At 35.9% G+C, this 20,948-nt stretch overlaps 2 protein-coding genes across 2 annotated transcripts; both read left to right on the top strand.

The window, feature by feature from the left end:
- Positions 1–3,197: 3,197 nt before the first annotated feature.
- LOC145254732 (histone H3-like) lies at positions 3,198–4,290 on the top strand. Its single transcript, XM_080113465.1, has one exon. The coding sequence runs from the start codon at positions 3,245–3,247 to the stop codon at positions 3,653–3,655; it is 411 nt and encodes a 136-aa protein (XP_079969591.1). The 5' UTR covers positions 3,198–3,244; the 3' UTR covers positions 3,656–4,290.
- Positions 4,291–19,486: 15,196 nt separating this feature from the next.
- Positions 19,487–20,463, top strand: LOC145254596 (histone H3-like). Its single transcript, XM_080113203.1, has one exon. The coding sequence runs from the start codon at positions 19,535–19,537 to the stop codon at positions 19,943–19,945; it is 411 nt and encodes a 136-aa protein (XP_079969329.1). The 5' UTR covers positions 19,487–19,534; the 3' UTR covers positions 19,946–20,463.
- The last annotated feature ends 485 nt before the right edge of the window (positions 20,464–20,948 follow it).

Raw genomic sequence — 20,948 nt, 5'->3', positions numbered from 1 at the left:
GCTGGCTTTGGTGTCGTGGGGTCATGTTGGTGATGTTCCCGACGTATGACCAAACGAAGTACCCCCGTGGGTTCAGGTCAAGGGAGGAGGGTGGCCAGTGTAAGCAGGGTACAAAGCCGTAGCACTCCTTCTGAAGCCTAACCTGGGTCTCTTTGGACTTTTAGCCGGCGCCGAATCCTGCTGCCACATCCAAGGTCTGCCAGCATCCAAATGATTGCACCAGGGAATCACCACACTCTTCAGCACATCCAGGTACACTTTGGTGTTGACTTTCAAGCTGACTTAGAAAATCTGTGATTGCATGGTGTGAGACCTCTCTTGAAACCACACCAAAGACCATAACAGTGGGTCGTCTGATGCGTTGAACTGTGCCCTCAATGGTTGAACCGTCCAGATTTGCATTTTGAGGGTGATAGCAATTGTCCTGTTGTCATAAGTTGCATCGGTGGAGAGAATGAGTTGTACAGCGGCACATCTCCGATCTCGCTCGTTGAACATTGTGTTATTTTCATACATGATAGAAAGCTCCTAACACTCTTGGGATTTGTACACAACTGGCTAACTAGTAAATGGTCTGCAACAAAAAAAGAAGGAAACCGGTTTTATTCAAACAGAAATGGAATCATGTCGTCTTTTCTATGGCGACAATTTTATCGTTTAACCAACAACCCCAAAATAACAAAAGGTTTATTTAGATGCTTGAAAGATGAACTGTGTTTGCGTTTAGCCAGCAGGTATTTTTCGCGGAAATTGTCTATGCTGGACTGTCCAGTGGAAGAGAGAGAGAGAGAGAGAGAGAGAGAGAGAGAGAGAGAAAGAGAGAGAGAGAGAGAGAGAGGGGGGTCTTTCTTCGATGCTTCATGGGTTCTCTCTGTTGACTGACCATGATTCTCAAAAGGGTTAAAAAAAAGTTCCTTAGAGGATAGATGGACTCTATACGCCCATTAAGCTGATTGGTCAGTGTGTAGCTGAGTCACTTGGTATGGCCATTGATTCGCAAGGGAAAATAGATCTTTATTTTATTTTATTTTATTTTACTAACGTTCATCCCAAACAAGACATATCGCCACTAGGACATAAGGTTTTACTATTTGGAAACATGTCTGGAAAAAATAAAAAGATGTTGGTTTACGTTACATTTAAACTTCTGCATATCAGTACAGGTAGTACAATCAGGTAGCAGAAAGGAAATTCCAAAGTAGAGCACACTCCACTAAAATATTTGTAAAACAGGCACTGAGATGCAACATTGCGGCGATGGGACAGGGGATCGAGCTTAGTTGACAAAGTGAAACCTATTAGATTGAAAACTATTTTTTGGACTCTATACGAGATGGAGAAACTAGTGGCGAATGTACCAGCCTATATGTGGCAACAATACCCCATGCATGGGCGAATGCTAGCCTGGTAGAATACACGATACTCTCAGGCGTGAATAGTTTTCTAGCTGGATAGAGGGAACCCACTTTCTTTTCCTTCACAATGTCTTCAATGTATTTGTTCCAATTCATATTACCCGTGAATGTTAAGTCGAGGAGTTTGAAGGAAGATTTCTTAGGTATTTTATGTGTGACTACAGCAAATTGCTTTGTGATATTTAACATTTGAAAGGAATTTGCAAGTCTTTAAACTACCAAATAGAAAGTTTTTTTAAAGCTGGTTTTAAAATTCGTAGCAAATCGTAATATTTGTTTTATAAATAGAAATTAAGGCAAAATTACTTTTAAACAATTTCGTTCAATTAATAATGACGAAAGAATATCATAATAATTAAATTTAGGCACTGTTCAGCTTTTGTGACCAAACAGAATCGACATTTTGTTTGGCTTTTTCCGACTGTTTACGCAAACGGGTGGAACATATTGTAGTGGTTATCTAATTAAAAAGCAAGAATAAAAGATTTTCAATTGATTAAATCGTAAATTAATCTTACGTTGTGAAAAAATTTCTTGAAAAAAAATCCCAGTGAAAAGGGTTCATAATTAAATGTGAGAAAAACGAAAGACATGTCATACGGTAAACAAAACAAAATAAAGAGTTCAGATGAAATATATTCACAAAAGTGATATTTTATACATGCTTAAAATAGAAGGTTTACAACAATAGGAAAACATAGAATGTTCATGAATATTTTAAGAATCCTTGTAAAAACAAGGGTTCATTAGTTAAGATATCGAAGAAGTCGATGGTTTCAGAGTCGTGCATTACAGTGTTCAGAAAATCGTAATTAAACTTTTCCGCTCAATTATATAAATTATATTTTATTAAAAGTTATTAATAAGAGTCAGTAGTCATTGTTTTATATTAGAAAGAAAACTTATTGATAAAGGTTAATAATATTTCAATAGATGTATTGGTTATAAGTAAGGTTATGACAACAGCATATTCTTCTCGTTTTTTTGACTCTCGAGTATATATCCGACACAGTTAGACAAAATTTATCAACCGAGAACCACATCACTCTACATAAAAACATAAAAGATATCACTGGATATAAACCTGAGAATCAAAACAAGGAAAAGAATATGCTGTTGTCATATAAGTGAGAGGATGATTACAAAACCGCAAGTAGTTTGTGTGTGTGTGTGTGTATGTGTGTGTGTGTATGTGTGTGTGTGTGGACATGTCAGCAAGCTCAAAGCCCGACGGAGGGGGCCGAGGACGCTGGTTCATTGTTTTCAGCTCAACTGGTTTCTTTAAGAAAAACGTGTCTTTTTAAGGGATCAGAAGGGTTATTTTGAATAAACAGAAAATTCTCTGATTGGTCCCAAATATAATTGTTTGTTTTTATTTAGGTAGTGTATGCACAAACGATGTTCGCCCAAGCCAGTTTAACCAATTTATTTTGGACGCCGAAGGTCAAAGATTTTTTGTGAATATATTTTAAGTTTCTTTCATTCATTTTTCTCGTCAAAAAATAAATATTTTTTTTAATAATAACATACGGCGAGTGTTTTTCTTGTATGTTTCATTGTTTTTTTTTTTTTTGCAATCCTGTAGAGAGAGAGAGAGAGAGAGAGAGAGAGAGAGAGAGAAAGAGAGAGAAAGAATGTGTGTGTAACTGCATATCACGTGGTCTTCATGACTAATGAGAATGCGGGAAAATTTGCATCCTTTGTTCTTTCAACCAATGAAATGTGAACGCACAAACTTGAAAACTACCCTCCCTATCCCAACGTAACTATACATAAACCCTACACCCAGATTTCGGCCTCGTTTTCCTGATATTAATTCTCCTGAAGAAATGGCTCGTACCAAGCAAACCGCTCGTAAATCTACCGGAGGCAAAGCTCCTCGTAAGCAGTTGGCAACCAAAGCCGCCCGCAAAAGCGCCCCAGCAACCGGAGGTGTGAAGAAACCTCATCGTTATAGGCCCGGAACCGTCGCTCTTCGCGAAATCCGGCGTTATCAAAAGTCCACCGAGCTCCTTATCAGGAAACTTCCCTTCCAACGTCTTGTTCGTGAGATCGCCCAGGATTTCAAGACCGACCTTCGCTTCCAGAGTTCTGCCGTAATGGCACTTCAGGAGGCCAGCGAGGCTTATTTGGTTGGTCTCTTCGAAGATACGAACTTGTGTGCCATCCACGCTAAGAGGGTTACCATTATGCCGAAAGACATCCAACTCGCTCGCCGCATTCGTGGCGAGAGAACCTAATTTCTTTTAGACTAAAATCTCTGGTTCTAGAATCTCTTTGAACTCTTTCGTATTTAAAATATAAACCTTACGAGTGTCTTTCCGTCACTTTTAGAGTTGCAACGTTTTCGAAAAGTTAATCACGTGTGTGATCATCACTGTACATTTATCCTTTCTTTTTTTCTGTTACCGTTATAAAAGGTTTCCTGCCTCTCTTAATGACCCCAGTTTGCAGATAACTTTCTAGTTTAACGGTTCTTTTTAATGTTAGCACATGGGCAACTAAAACAAACCACGTAGTCCCGCGAACACTGATCCTAACCTCAATTTTAAGTTTGCCGTGAATGAGACTTAAAAATGACTTCATTTAAATATTAGATTTAACTTTCCTTAAAATAAAATTAGGATTCAATGTAAATTGAAACCTGTCTATATGCTTGCATAATCGCAGTTTTAATCCATGGGAGTCTGCGCCACGGGTTAATTTTTCTAAATTGATTTTATTGCAAAATTTAAGTCTTAAATCTTTTATCGCATGTACATTATCATTAAAACAAACTCGTCCGTCTTAAATGATTACAACCGACAAACTAGCGCAAATTTAAACACCGGACATTTTCCAAACATTTGTGTATATATTTTTAAACAAGGATAAAGTTTTTCATATCTGGTGTGTGTGTGTGTGTGTGTGTGTGTTTTTTTTTTTTTTTTTTTTTTTTAACCGATAATCGAGGCTGCACATTCCTGTTCCTCTTTTCCAAAGCAAAGAGAAGACACTTTTTATTTGTTTGAAAAAATCCAGTTAGGTAGAAGAGGAACTTATCGGGTGATTTTTGCAAGGCTTTCTGTAGAACTAAAAAAAAAATTGTCCCGCCCGAGCTTCGATAATCGCTCAAAATCGAAAATAGGACATGACTTGGTAACATTTATTGGATGCGTCTATCAGTACATTTAATTGTTGAGATTATCTCGACTCTAGTCTTACAATACTTCAAGTTTAAAACTTATTCTGGTAGGTAGAATAGTAAACTTTTCTCCCTTAAATTCTTCAATTCGGTTTGAAACAAGTGTTCAGCGCTATGTGGGAACAAAAGGAATAAAAATGGCCGCGATATCTCTCCTTCGATGTCTTGAAAATGAATTAAAATAAAACCATGATGGTAGAAACCCACCCAATGAAACCAACATTTGAGTTGGTTTCTACCATAATTATCATTGTCGAGACCTCACAGCCATTTTTTTTTTTTTTTTTTTTTGCGCGCAGTGCTGAACGTTACTTGTTTTCGAACCGAATAAACATTTTAGTTTTTCATACCTCTGTTTGTGAAACAAATCCCAAACTTTGACTAGTTTGTATTTTTACGTAGAAAAATAACTTACCTTTGGTAACATCTGCATATTTACTTCAGAACGTATATTTTAATTCAAGATTATGGTTAACAAAGGGGAGAGCTGAAAGGAAATGGTCAACTTTTACCAAAGATAAAAATTGTCTTAACCAGCATAGTTTGACTTTTTCGCCTCTCTAGAATATTTAATTTTAAATGAAACAAATGGTATTTACCATGTCAATAGAAATATGCAAGAATGACGCAAAACTAGAAATTAAACATGACGCTTTTAATGGAAACGTCCCAGTTTCTCGCATGACAAAATTTTTTAATAAAATGGAATTCTTCCTTAGCACAATCACGAATTCTCAAAGAACGCATCTTTTAATGCATTTTAAATGTGAACGTTCTATTCATCAGTTTACTTGTTCCCAAACAAGTTTCCATTTTCAAAATTGATCCAGTAATTATTTCCACTAAAATATTTAGAAAAAATGAATTCTAAACATTGTCATCTCATAATTCTATTTTGTAACTGCAGTTTTCTTTAACAATGGACATGTAAATCTCGTAAAGGCGACAAACACATGTAGTCATGCGAAAGTTCCGTCTTAGTAGAAATATATATCTATATATATATAAATGTAAAGTTGGTTCGTTCTAAAGAAATAAAACCATGTTTATACGTTACCAATTTATTTGAAATTTTCAGACAACCCATTTTTAGAGTCGAGGTATGTTTTTATGTTATTAAAATAAATTTACCTAATTAAAATTAAAATATTAAATAAAATAAATATTTATTTATCGTTTCTGCGAATCTGTTCTGTTGATAAAACTGAACTTCCGGTTCGATTCATTTCACAGCCACGAATTGACGAAAGGTTTTTCTGTTAACTCGATAAGTAAAAAAAAAAAAAAAAAAAAAAATTCATTTGTTTATCTTCCAAATTTTTTAATTTACGCATCTTTTTATTATATAAGGCAAAAAAAAAAGTTTGTGGCTTGCTTTTGAGTTCTTTTTTTTTCTATATAAGATTACTCATGCAGAGAGTGATCCGTGCTGAAATAATGTTATTATTTAAAAAGTCATTCTTAACATGGGGAGGTAAGGATGTTTTGTACCTATTCTGTACTTTAACCTTACAATTGAATAAATAAAAAAAAAACATATCGTAAACGTTATTTAAACGTGGAAATATGATTTAAAAATAGCGCGGCTCTCTGCATTAGCACCATTTTTATTGTTGTTGTTTCACGAATTTTCGGCCAACTATTCCTCTGGCCTTCATGAAAAGTCCTTTTATAAATGTTCAGTAACTTTTTCCTTTTATTCTTAAAGAGTAAAACTTTTCTTATTCATGAAAGGAGTTAAGCCTACGTAAATAAATAAATGTTTGTACACGTGACAAATTATCAATAAATGGTTTAGTTACTTTTTTAAAAAAATGTTTGTAAAAGTGCAAAAGGCGACGTTACGTTGTTGTACAAACATTACTCCCATGCTTAATTTCTATACTTATAGGTTTTTGGAATTTTTTTTCACTGGATTATTGATTGGACACTAATTAAACAGATTATTAAAAAAAAAAATGTAAAAAAGAAATTATTTCGACATTTGAAAGTGGCACTTTTTAGTTACAACGTTCTGATAAATCAGTCACCCATTTTGTAAGCAATAAAAACGCGGTATATCAAAACCATAGAAAGTAAAAATAATGAGTCTCTACCGCATTTGTAAGTCAGAAATATATTTGTTTCTCAAAGAAAAAAAAATAGAGAACAGGACTTTTTTTTATTGTTTTCATGAAAATAAAGTTTCGAGATTTTTTATTTTTTTTTTTTTACTTATTTAGTCAGTTTGTGTTTTTTTTTGTTTTTTTTAAATTGTTTTTGTGAAAGGTGAGTTTTTTTTCAAAACTTTTGTTTTGTTTCTTTTTAATTTTTTTAAAGTATTATAAATTTCACTAACATGCTGGAGAAATGTTTAATAATTTGGTATTTTTTTAGATTAGGTCCACCTCCACAATTTTCCTTTCAATGACGACATTTATAGGTTTCCGAGTATGCTGAACACGCAAATTGCATTGAAATTTTGCGGAAATAAATAGTTGTATTATGCATTGTATTCTTCGGCGGCCATCTTTTTACGTGCACACGCGCCATAAACAAATACACACACGTAAAAAAGATGGCCGCCAAAGATTACAATGCATAATACAACTTTTTATATCTTGATAACTACTTATTTCTGCAAAATTTCGATGCGATTTTCGTATTCAGTATAGTCGAAAACCATTTTTAAAGAAAATTGAGGAGGTGGACCTAATCTAAAAATTTACCAATAATTTTTAATCCCGTACGCCTCCCGATACATTGCTTCGTCAACATGCGACCATTTTATATCTCCCGAAGACACTTCCGTATTTAGAAAAAAAAAAAAATAAATAAATAAATAAAAAGTGACCGATTTACCAGAACGTGGTAACTAAAAAGTGAGTATCCCTTTCAAATGTTGAAATGATTTTTTTTTTTTCAATTTTTTTTCATATAATAATAATCCAGTGAAAAAATTTCAAAAAACCTATCAGTATAGAAACTCCACCACGTAAGTAAATAAATAAAAAATGTTACGTGCGCATGCGTTAGCCTTGACTAGGGGGGTACTAAGGGAACGACCATTAAATAATTCTGCGAGTCGCCATGGAACTCAACGCCCAAGGAGTATCAAAATAGTTTTCATGATCTGAAGAAATTTTTTTCCGAAAAGTGGGTGATCACTTTTCCATCTAAATTTAACTTAAAATGAGCACCCACTTTCTGGCCACCTGAGGAAGGGGCATTTATTTTCGTGTTTATTGGCTTAAAGGTTTTTTTTACAAGGCAGTTTGGTACGCGAATGCATATTTAACAGTTTTCGTTTATGCTCACGCATAGCATAAACAAAGGCTACGTCTGTGAAATGGAAAATAGTCCCAGAGTTCAGGGGTTAATACCATGCAAAAGAAATCAAACAAAAAGACTTTTAAGCCAAGAAACACACAGAAAGAAAAAAAAATAGCATCCATTTTTTTTTCTATCGAATTCATTTGCTGTTTTTATTGAAAACTATTTTCCCCCGGATTTTTGATATAATTTTCCATTAAGGTCTGTGCGTCTCACGTTCGTAAATAACAAAATTTTTTTTGTAGATTTTGGTGTGCTAAAAACGAATCTGCAAACCGTTTCCGTCACAAAAAAATAGTTTTTATGATATGAAGAAATTATTCTTTCGAAAAAGTGGCGATCACTTTTCCATGTAAATTTAACTTAAAATGAGCACCCACTTTCTAGCCACCTGAGAGAGGGGGGATTTTTTTTTTGGCTAAACAGCTTTCGTTTATGCTTACGCATAGCGTAAACGAAGGCTACGGCTGTTAAATGGAAAATAGTCCCAGAGTTCAGGGGTTATTACCATGCAAAAGAAATCAAACAAAAAACTTTTTAGCCAAGAAACAGAAAAATGCCCCTCTCTCAGGTGGCCAGAAAGTGGGTGCTCATTCTAAGTTAAATTTACATTGAAAAGTGATCACCCACTTTTCGAAAAAGTAATTTCATGAATGTCATGAAAACTGTTTTTTTGCTACGTAAACGGTTTGCAGATTCGTTTTTAGCACACCGAAATCTACAATAAAATATTTCGTTATATATGAACGTGAAACAGGCCTTAAAGTAAAATAATACCGGATTTTTTTGAGCAGATTTGCCGTTTAGTTGTACAAATATCCTCACACCAGGTAATCACTAAAAGGGATTTTTAAAAGTCGTCACCTGTATCGAGCAAAAGTTTAAAACCACCGATTATATGCCAGCCTACATCATGGTAACATATATTGAGTGAGTTCCTAACAGTATTTTTAGTTTAAACTCATTTTCCCAAAATTTCCCCAAACTTAACATGTTCGATACAGTCTGCCGCCATTTGTATTTTTCAGATATACCGATAAACATTGAATGTTTTTGAACCGATTATACATTACATAAAAACACTAAAATCTTATCCAGTTAGGTAGAACACTTTTCTTGCCTTTGATAACATTTATTTGTTATATATTTATTTTTTGACAACTTCTTTGTATCTGTGTTTAGTAATATAAACCCTTTTCATTTAATGTAACGTTTAGTCGGTTCGAAAAACAGTGTTTATTGGTGTATTTGAAAGCTACAAATGGTGGTGGACACTGTTGATTACTTTAAGTTAGAGAAAGTGAGTTAAAACTAAAAAAACTATACAAAATACTGTCAGAAACCTATCCATTATGCCAGCCTATGTCATGGTAACATATGTTCGGTGAGTTTCAGACACTGTTTTGTATAGTTTTTAGTTTTCAACTTACTTTCCCAAACTTAACGTATTCAACAGAATTCGCGACCATTTCTGTTTTTTGAGCCAATTAAACATTTTACATTACATAAAAACACTAAACAATTATCCAATTAGGTAGAAACGTAAATTACCCTACCTTTGCTTTCATTTATTTGTTTTTGGACGACTTTTTCGAATCTGTGTATAGTAACCCCCCTCCCCCCACCATCAACCAAATATTAATTACTAAATCACATTTTTTAAAACAACAACAAAAAAAGCATTTAGCGTTTCAACATTTTTGCTACGTTTGGCTTCATCCACTGATTGTTGGTCAAGTCCAAAACATGAATGATTGACAGAAACTCTCGAGGATCCAGATCAAATTCTGCAAGAGCACCATTTTTTTCAGTTTCGCCTTCTTTTTCACTTTTTGCAGTGGATTGCTGTACTAATATAAGAAACATGCATTTTCTCTTTTATTAAATTTTTCCATTACACCAAATTGAGCCACTGCAACGCGTGGCAGGATACAGCTAGTATATATATAAATAAATTGTTTTTGTCTGATAATCATCGTCATTGATTCATGGGAGATAACTCTAATTTACTAAACTATAAGTTTTCATACGAGAATTTCGGACGTTAATTTGAAGTTTTTTTTTGTTTTTTTTTAACTCAATTTGTTTACATTATCACGCAAACTCCTGTTTTGACTTGACGATGAATGACCTGGAAAGTAACTTCTGATTAATTGCAAGGAAAAAGCGACGCTAACTGCATAGGAAGTGTTAATTTCGACCTTTTTTCTTTTTAAAGAAAAGGCCACTTTGAGAAATTAAGGAAAATATACGTTCTAGTTTTTAAAATGTTTCTTTGCATAAAAATGCGACGTTAATTGCAGAGGAAATGTACAGTGTGATGGCTTTATTATTTAACGATAATTTAAATCTACAAAAGACTATATGATAAATATTCGAATAACTAAATTTTTAAACGATATTTAATGTAACGATTTCGTAGTGTTATTAAAACAATATATTAACAGCATTAGTTATAGCTTTATAACAACTTGCCACCCTTGTTGGTTTAACTTAAATATAAAAGCACCCCATCCCCCAACGCGGGTTAGGTATATCTGTACTTATATATACTTAAAAAATGTTTTATTTTTCGTTTTAAAATCTGAATTTACTTATTGTCTTAATATTTAGATCTTAATTCCTTATTTCGTCTTAAAATTCATTTTTTTTCTTCACTTTGAATTTTGCAAACATTAACAAGTAAAACTGATTGTGATCTTAATTTATTTTGGTTTTGTTGCAAGGTAGCTGACATTATCTCCATTTATGGAAGGATTTATTTTTTATATTTATGCCCAAGAATATTGAGTTGTATCGGAGCGATATTTTATGCAAAATAAACGTCGCAGTTTCCTTTAATAAAATTAACTTCAATTGTTACATTAAAGTAGTCGTAGCGTTACCCCCCCCCCACAGTTCATATGCAATTACCGTCGCATTTTCCTTAGTAATTTTAAAGACGTTATTTTTATTCTATTTTTTTTTTTAATAGTTTTAATGTTACAAAACTTAGATTAAAGTATTTGAATGTTAATACAAATGACAATATCGTCCTTTATAAAGTTAAATATTTCAGTGTCCCAAATTATGGTTAAAAAAAAAAAAAATGAACGAATACAAAACCTTCGATAATTTTATTTTATCATAAACTTCGTTACATTAAAGGCGTCTTAATTATTTGCTAAATATGACATTTCCTCTGATTATCGTCGCTCTTTATTTATTATTTTTTTAATTTTTTTTTTTTTATTATTTATTATTTTTTTTTTTAGGGGCATTCATCAAACCGAACAGCTGACGTTATATTGTAAACCAACATATTTTTCCTTACAACTTTTCGAAGTTGCTTATTAAAAGTTGTTCAAATAGCATTCTCTGCAATTAGCATCACCTTTTCATTTTTTTTTTTTTTTTTTTTTTACATAATGATCACCACTTATCAAGGCCCGGAAGCCACTCAGGGATAAGAGTTATTGCAAGTACATTACGTTAGTGTGGAGATTTGATGAAGTGTTTACTTAAGGGGCGGTTCATTAGGAATTTGTTAACATTGGACTTGAAGACATCCAAGTTGTAGTCAGGTGGGAAGCAGGCAGACGGAACAGTTCCACAGGCGTGAAGTTCTAGGAAAGAAGCTTTGTTCATGGAATCCGCGTTTTGATTTAGGCACAGATATAGTGGGGGAAATTTTTCACAGTGGATTCAGCTAGACGGGTGTTTTTCGTGAAAGATTGGCGAGGGGGGACCAGAGATTGGAGTTCAGACGAGCACCTGCCATGGAAATAACGATAAAACAAGGATAGGCTCGCAACGTCTCTTCTGTGGGAGAGAGGTTGCAGGGTAGAGAAAAGGGCATCCCCCACTAAGCCACGAAGTCTATTTTGTACTCTGTCAAAGCAGGATAGGCTGTTTTTAGCAGCTCCTGCCCAGATATGGCAACAGTATTCCATCCTTTTTGTAATGTTAAAACTTTTACATTAAATAAAGGAGTTCAAATCATTTTCTCTTCGTGCAATTATAATCAGGGCATCCATCGTCCGTTTGCCGGGGGTATTTACGCCGAGAGGCGTACAAGAGCTTGTAGGTCATCAGAGCATCCATCATTAAATACTTGTAGAACCGGCAGAGGGATGCAACATTTCGTCGATGGAACAGAGGTTGCAGCTTAGATGACAGTTCAGGACCTATCAGGTTGGCGACTCTTCCTAACCTGTCCAGGAGATAGACTATTAGCTGATGCATCAGCCCAAATGTGTCAACAATACTCCATACATGGGCGAATGGTGTCCTATTAGATGTACAGGATACTTTCAGGCGTAAGTAACTTTCTAGCACGGTAGAGAGAGACCACCTTCTTCGCAGAGGTTTTTTTTTTTTACAAAGGCATCACCACATTATCAAGGCCCAGAGGCCACTCAAGGATAAGGATTAAAGAGTGTACAGTAGAAGTTGGTCAATATAGTAATCATTAGTAATGAAAATTTGGTAAATTTAATAACTTATATGGAACGGCTCATCAAGAACTTATTTACTTTAGACTTGAACACAACCATATTGTAGTCAGCCGGAAAGCAGGAAAACGGAAGACAATTCCACAGGCGTGCAGTTCTAAGAAAGAAGCTTTGTTCATGGAATCTATGTTTAGATTTAGGCACAGATAAAGAGTGGGGGAAATTATTGATAGTGTTTACAGCTAGACGAGTGTTTCTTGTGAAAGTTTGGCGAGGGGGGACCATAGATTGAAGCTCAGTTGAACACTTTCCATGAAAATAACGATACATCAGAGACAAACTCGCAACATCTCTTCTGTGAGATAGAGGTTGTAAGGAGGAGAAAAGGACATCTCCTACGAGGCTACGAAATCTATTTTGAACTCTATCAAGGCAGGACAAGTCCTTTCTAGCAGCTCCTGCCCAGATGTGGCAACAGTATTCCATCCTTGGACGTACCTGGCTCTTATATAGATAGAGAATAGCATCAGCAGTGAGATATCTACTGGATCGATAGAAAGATCCCACCATTTTTCCAGCGGCCTTGGCAACAGATTTGATATACGTGTTCCATTTAAGATCAGGAGTAATGGTCAAGCCCAGAAGCTTGTCAAAACTTGAGGCCTCCTGAAGACGAGAGCCATTCATTTCAATTGATGACAAATGTGGATTAAAATGTTGATGATGTAAAGAGAGAAGCTTGGTTTTAGATGCATTAAAAGTAACCAGCCACTCCTTTCCCCATTGTACTACATGCTCAAGATCAGAGGAGAGAGAATTGGAGAGTACTTGCTCGTTTACTGTCTTAGATGTGGTACCATAAATGGTAGTGTCGTCAGCATAAATGTCTACAAATGATGTAAGGATATGATTTGGAAGATCATTAATGTAGATCAGGAAAAGAGTTGGGCCCAGGATGGATCCCTGAGGGACACCGGCATTAATACTGTGAGCTTCTGATTTTTGCCCCTCAACTACTACTCTTATGAACCTATCAGAAAGAAATGATTTAATAATTGAGAAGACTTTTCCAGCTATACCATAGCTAGCGATCTTATGAAGTAAACCTTTATGCCATACCCTATCAAAGGCTTTAGATATGTCAAGAGCAATTGCCCTAGAAAGATTGCCACCGTTGAGAGATTTGCTAATCCTATGCGATATAACTGTAAGGACATCTGCTGTAGATCTAGCAGAACGGAAACCATATTGAGTGTCACTAAGAAGGTTATTTTTGTTGAGATGTTTGATTACTTCTGTATTTAACACAGATTCTAGCAACTTACTCATGACGCACAGGAGACTTATTGGCCTGTACTGAGAGGGGGATGAGCGATCACCTGAATTCTTAAATACAGGGCATACTGATGAGATTTTCCAGGGAGATGGGAAACTATTCTCCTTAAGACAACGTTTAAACAGTTTTGTAAGTATGGGCGCTAGTTCAGGTTGAAGTTTTTTGAGTACTATAATTGGAATACCATCAGGGCCAGTTGCTTTACTGGAATCAAGGTTTTTGATTAGCTTGGCAACATCACGTACAGATATACGTATATCACATAGCGTGTTTTCTGATACAGGAGGAAATATTGGGGGTTGGCGGTCTTGGTCGCAAAGGGTAGAATTAGCTGCAAAGTTCTTGACAAAGAGTTTGGCTTTGTCTGATGCTGACGAGATTACCTCAGGTCCATTGATAATAGTTGGGATGGAGCACACGCTTCTGTTCAGGATTCTGTTTGCTATTTGCCAAAACTGGTGGGAACCAAGCCGCTGCTCAGCTACTTTGGACTTAACAGATTGAGCATACAACTCTCTTGCGTTCCTTATTACTTTCTTACAATGGTTGCTGGCAGTCCTGAAAACGGCTTTAGTTTCCATACATCTATTACGTTTGAAGCAGTGGAAAAAGTGATTTCTGTGCGCAATGGCAGCAGCACATTCTGGAGAGAACCATGGCTGGCTGTTAGGTTTTTGCTGAAACTTTTTAGAGGGTATGAAATGGTCAATACCTACAATTAACCATTCAGTTAGGTCTAATACTATAGAGGACACATCCTTTTTAAACATGGAATGCAGAGGTAGATCAGATATAAATGTACGGAAGCTATCCCAGTCAGCCTTAGTGTATCGATATACTGTACGATGAAGTGGTACGTCTGGGGACTTATTACATTTCATTTTTATCTTAATTGATACAACAGAGTGGTCGGAAGATCCAAGAGGCGACAGAACAGAAACTGAACATAGTTCAGGGCAAGTTGTGAGAAAAAGGTCTAGTAGGCTCGCATACTGGCCGTCATTATCGGGCACACGGGTAGGTTCCTGAACAATCTGAGTGAGGTCATAGGCAATGGAGAAATCATGACAGAACCTCCCCTCATCATCGGTCTTGTTTGAGTGGGTCAACCATTCGACGTTGTGAACATTGAAGTCTCCACATACGTGAATGTTAGCTGAAGGATAAGTAGAAAGGACTTGGTCAATTTTCTCAGATATACTTTGAAAGATAGTAACTCCGCTGTTGTGGGGGCGATAGAGAGTAAATATAAATGCAGTAGTGTGAGCTAAAGCAACCCGGAAGCACATATAGGGTAAGTTAGGATCTTCCCTGGAGATGTCCCTCCCGCATGGAAAGCTATCTTTAATATAGTGGGGTGGAAGAAGATTCTAGCTAAGAAACTTTTATTTAGTTCTAGAGTGACAAGGATGACAAACAACCCCCATATTTCCCCCCGTTTGAGTTTGGCTTGTGCCTAAGTTTTTTGTTCATGTTCATTTTTGCCTGAATAAAAGATTTAATATCTGGAAGTGTAGTATCTGTTCCGGAAGATGCTGCAAGCAAAAATCCTATATACCAAGAGACTCTCACTATCCAGTTTTCATTTCCCACATCTCGGGAGCTGGTCCCCATTCCTCTCCCCCTCTGTAGATTTAAAAACGGTCTCATGCCTTATTTGTTCCCATGGGGAAGCAAATAAACACAGACCGCCTTCCTCGCAATGGTCCTGACAATGCTCTCCATGTATCTGTTCCAACTCATGTTCCCTGTGAACGATAGGCCGAGGAGTTTAAAAAAATACTTTCAGGTAATGTATCTTTAGCACTAGCTATTGGTGATTGAAAAAGGTTTCTTGTAATTATTAGTTCTGGCAGCATTGAATGTTACCATTCATTTTTGACCCTACGCCACTACAGACTGGAGGTCTTCATCTAGTGTATCTACGGTTGCCTTGAGTATGTGTTTATTTGTTCTCCCTAATGCCTTTATAGAGCGCAGTGTCGTCAGCAAATATACCCATCTCAGAGACTATTTTATCACGGAGGTCATTTATGAATATCAGAAATAACAAAGGTTTAAGGATCGACACCTGAAGTATACCCGTATTTATATCATATTGCTTGGATTTATAGCCATCGAAGTCAACCTGGATTCTTCTCTTATTAATTAAGGATTTAATTATGCTAAGTATTCGTCCAGTAATACCATAGGATGTGATTTTCATGAGAAGACCATCGTGTCATACTCTGTGAAAAGCCTTAAATATATCTAGGCTACTACCCTTCACTACCCTGCCTTATCCAGTGCATGGTATATACGTTCAGATATTACAGTTAGAATCTTTACAGTAGAACAGGCTTTCCTAAATCCATATTGTTTGTCGGTGAGAAGTTTAACAGCTGTAAGGTGATGGACTAAAGCTGCTGGAAAACTGCTTCTATGGTACCAATTTACAAGATTTCTGGCGAAAGAACGGACCCAGTATCGCCCTATAAGCCTCTCCCCTCTTCACGCCCAAATATTTGAGTTCATGCTTAATCAAGCTCTAGTCTATCAGTCTAATGTGATGCTTCCTCGCTAACTATAACCATGGTCGTTGTCAAGTCTAATGTAAATAAGTTCTTGTTAAACTGTTTTCTTAAATAATGAAACCCTACTCAAGTTGTTCAAATAATCCAAATGATATGAATTATCAATCCTCATCTCAAAAAATCAGAAACGCAATGAAATATGAATATATTTTTAAATACTAATTGATCACCCTTTATCGAGGCCGGAGAAGAAGCGCTCGAAGATAAACGTTAAAGAAATGTTCAGGTAAACAGTGAACGCTATATGAAAAGAATGGAATCAGTGGGTAGAATGAACGGAAGATTACGTAAAAGGAATCTATTATCTGAGAGAACGGATCAATAAGTATTTGCTTATATTAGATTTCAAGACGACCATGTTGTAGTTTGTTGGAAATCAACCTCGTAATATTTTGTTACACAGATGAGATGATATAGGAAAGAACTAAACCTCTGTTTGTTTTTTAGTACAAAGAGGGAAACAGGAAAGTTTCATGCCGTGGTTGTAGTTAGATGAGTTCGTTTTATAAATATTTTTCTTGCAAGAGAGATCAAGGATTAGAGCTCAGCCGAGCACGTACCAGGAAGATAACAATACAGCAGAGAAAAGCTAACAATATCTTTTCTTAGAGAAAGGGGATGTAAGAACGAGAAAATGTCATTCTCCACTAGATTGCGTAGTCAATTTTATACTCTGTCAAAGCAGCACCTCCCCCTATATCTGGCTCTTATGTAGGTAGAAGATTATGTCAGGAATGAGGTACTTTCTGGTAGAAGCATTCAATCATTTTTATAGTGACTTTATCAGCAGGTTTGATGTAAGTTTTCCATTTCGTGTCTGGAGTGAAAATCAGTCCCAAGAAGTTTTTTTTTTTTAAAGTGGGGCTTCTTTCAAGTGGGAGAAAATGAGGATCTTAATTCACTAGGTGTTCCAAAGTCAGAACATACACAGAGAGAGACAGAGGGAGAGAGAGAGAGAGAGAGAGGGAGAGAATGAGAGAGAAAGAGAGAGAGAGAGAGAAAGAGAGAGAGAGAGAGAGAGAGAGGGACCTTGATCATTAATGCTCTTCAATGCGTTTCAACAGACAGTTGGAAGTACCCGAAATCCAATGGATCTAAATATTTTTTCTGTTATTTTCTTAGTTTTATTTCTATTACGGCCTGTAATAGTTAGTGTTCACTAGTTATGTAAGGTGACGTTTACACTCAAGTTTTTTTTGTTTGTGTGTCATATTTGTTCTGTATTGATCTGCCTTTTATTCAATTTTTTCCTAGTCTTGTATCCAGGTTTTGAGAACTGTTCCTAGTGCCCCTAAGATTATTTGTATTACAGCAATTTCCTTCTTGTTAGCTATTATCATATCTGGTCTCCTTGCTTAGATTAGTTTGCCTTTTTTTAACTTCCATTTTATTGTTTTCGGTCTATAATATTCTCTTCGATTTGTGTCTGTACGATTTGTAAGCGAGAAAAATATTGGAAGATAAAAAGGAAAGAAAAATAGTCTTTTGCTTTTTATACATACATAATACATACATGCATGCATACATACATACATACATACATACATACATACGCACATTATTATATTATAGATGCTAACATCTGGGAGAATTTTCCTTCTGTTTTAATTGGTTGAAGCAGACTGTTGATTGAATACCTTGTTAAATCACGAGTTTCCTCTGTCTCTTCCAACAAGATACATTATCAGAGATACAAGAGTTTTCACTGCTATAAATTAATAGTCGAACACGTAGCACGTGATACAGAATAGAACGATAAAATTATCACCCTAAAGAAAACAACAGTTTTATTTTATTTTTATTGAAAAAATCAATTCAAGTAACTTGATTATGTAGTAGAGCTGAAATCTATTCAAAGTATCCACCTTCACTCTCAATAATCGCCTCGATACTTAGCAAATGGTGGTGATAAGGCTGGCTTTGTTATCGTGGGGGTCATGTTGGTGATGTTCTCAACGTTGGACCAAACAAAGTAGTCCAGTGGGTTCAGGTCGACGGAGGAGGTAGGGCCAGTGAAAGAAGTGTACAAAGTCGTAGCACTCCTTCTCAAACTTGTGGGCGGGCGCCAATTTCTGCTGGCACATCCAGAGTCTGCTAGCTGCCACCTGATTAGACCAGGGAATCACTATACCCTTCAGCACATTCTGCTACACTTTGGTGTTAACTTTAAAGCCGACTTCGAGAGGTAAGGTGGCAGGATATAGCCCTACCTTTAAACTAAACCAAAAACTGTATCGTCCGATGCATTGAACAGTGCCGTGAAGCGTTGAACCGTCAAGATTTGCATATTGAGGGCGCTAGCAATTGTCCTGATGTCTAAAAATTACGAAAATTTATCAAATAGAACAACTGCTATTGTGGTTTTAATTTTAAATAAATCAATCACTATAGACAACAAATTGTAAAAACAAGGATTCATTAGTTAAGATATCGAAGAAGTCGATGGTTTAAGAATCGTGCATTACAATGTTCAGAAAATTGTATCAAAAATTTTCCGCTCTATTATATAAATTATATTTTATTAAAAGTTATTAATAAGAATCATTGTTCATTGTTTTATATTAGAAAGAAGACTTATTGATAAAGTTTAATAATATTTCAATAGATGCATTGGTGAGCAGGCAATAAAAAACATTCAAGTTGTTTGTGTGTGTGTGTTTGTGTGTAGACATGTTAGCAAGCTCAAAGTTGAACGGTGGGATGGCGAGGACGCCAGTTCATTGTTTTCGGCTCAACTGGTTTCTTTAAGAAAAACGTGTCTTTTTAAGGAATCAAAGTGACTCCCAGAAAGACCATTTCGAATAATCTCAGAAAATTATCTGATTGGTCCCAAATATAATTATTTGTTTTTATTTAGGATAATGCATGCAAAAACTGTGCGCACAAACGAGTTTAGCCAATTTATTTTGGACGCCGAAGTGTAAAGGTCGGCGGTCACAGCTTTTTTGTGAAAATATTATGTTTCTTTCATTCATTTTCCTCGTCAAAAAATAAATATTTTTTTAATAATAGAATGCGGTGAGTGTTTTCCTTGATTTAAAAAATGTTTCATTTTTTTAAATGTTGCAATGCTGTAGAGAGATAGAGAGAGAGAGAGAGAGAGAGAGAGAGAGAAGGACATCACGTGACCTTCTTGACTAATGAGAATGCGAGAAAATTTGCATCCTTTGTTCTTTCAACCAACAAACTTGAAAACTACCCTCCCTATTGCAACTTTACTATAAATAAACCCTGCAGCCAAATTTCAGCCTCGTTTCACCTATCTCTATTCTCGCGAAGAAATGGCTCGTACCAAGCAAACCGCTCGTAAATCCACCGGAGGAAAAGCTCCTCGTAAGCAGTTGGCAACCAAGGCCGCCCGCAAAAGCGCCCCAGCGACAGGAGGCGTGAAGAAACCTCATCGTTATAGGCCCGGAACCGTCGCTCTTCGCGAAATTCGGCGTTATCAAAAGTCCACCGAGCTCCTCATCAGAAAACTTCCCTTCCAACGTCTTGTTCGTGAGATCGCGCAGGATTTCAAGACCGACCTTCGTTTCCAGAGTTCTGCCGTGATGGCACTTCAGGAGGCCAGCGAGGCTTATTTGGTTGGTCTCTTCGAAGATACGAACTTGTGTGCTATCCATGCCAAGAGGGTTACCATCATGCCGAAAGACATCCAACTCGCTCGCCGCATTCGTGGCGAGAGAACCTAATTTCTTTTAGACTAAAATCTCTGGTTCTAGAATCTCTTTGAACTCTTTCGTATTTAAAATATAAACCTTACGAGTGTCTTTCCGTCACTTTTAGAGTTGCAACGTTTTCGAAAAGTTAATCACGTGTGTGGTCATCACTGTACATTTATTTATTTTTCAAACCACGTTGTCCCGCGAACACTGATCCTAACCTCAATTTTAAGTTTGCCGTGAATGAGACTTAAAAATGACTTCATTTAAATATTAGATTTAAATTTCCTTAAAATAAAATTAGGATTCAATGTAAATTGAAAAAAAACCCTGTCTATATGCTGGCATAATCGCAGTTTTAATTCATGGGAGTCTGCGCCACGGTTTAATTTTTCTAAATGGATTTTATTGCATGTACATTATCATTAAAACAAACTCGTCCGTCTTAAATGATTACAACCGACAAACTAGTGTAAATTTGAACACCGGACATTTTCCAAACATTTCTGTATATATTTTTAAACAAGGATAAAAGCTTTTCATATCTGGTGTGTGTGTTTTTTTTTTTTTTTTTTTTTTAACCGATTATCGAGGCTGCACATTCCTGTTCCTCTTTTCCAAAGCAAAGAGAAGACACTGTTTATTTGTAAGAAAAATCCAGTTAGGTAGAAGAGGAACTTATCGGTGGGTGATTTTTGCAAGGCTCTCTGTAGAACTAAAATTGTCTAGCCCGAGCTTCGATAATCGCTCAAAATCGAAAATAGGACATGACTTGGTAACATTTATTGGATGCGTCTATCAATATATTTAATTTTTGAGCGATTATCACGACTATAGTCTAACAATATTTCAAGTTTAAAACTTATCCCGGTAGTTAGAATAGTAAACTTTTCTCCCTTAAATTCTTCAATTCGGTTTGAAACAAGTGTTCAGCGCTATGTGGGAACAAAAGCAAAAAAGAATGGCCGCAATATCTCTGTCTTGAAAATGAATTAAAATAAAACCATGATGGTAGAAACCCACCCAATGAAAC

This window comes from Euprymna scolopes, chromosome 30, assembly GCF_053919585.1.
Source record: "Euprymna scolopes isolate OS-2025 chromosome 30, ASM5391958v1, whole genome shotgun sequence".
Lineage (NCBI taxonomy): Eukaryota > Metazoa > Mollusca > Cephalopoda > Sepiida > Sepiolidae > Euprymna > Euprymna scolopes.
This window is presented reverse-complemented; position numbering and strand designations above follow the sequence as displayed.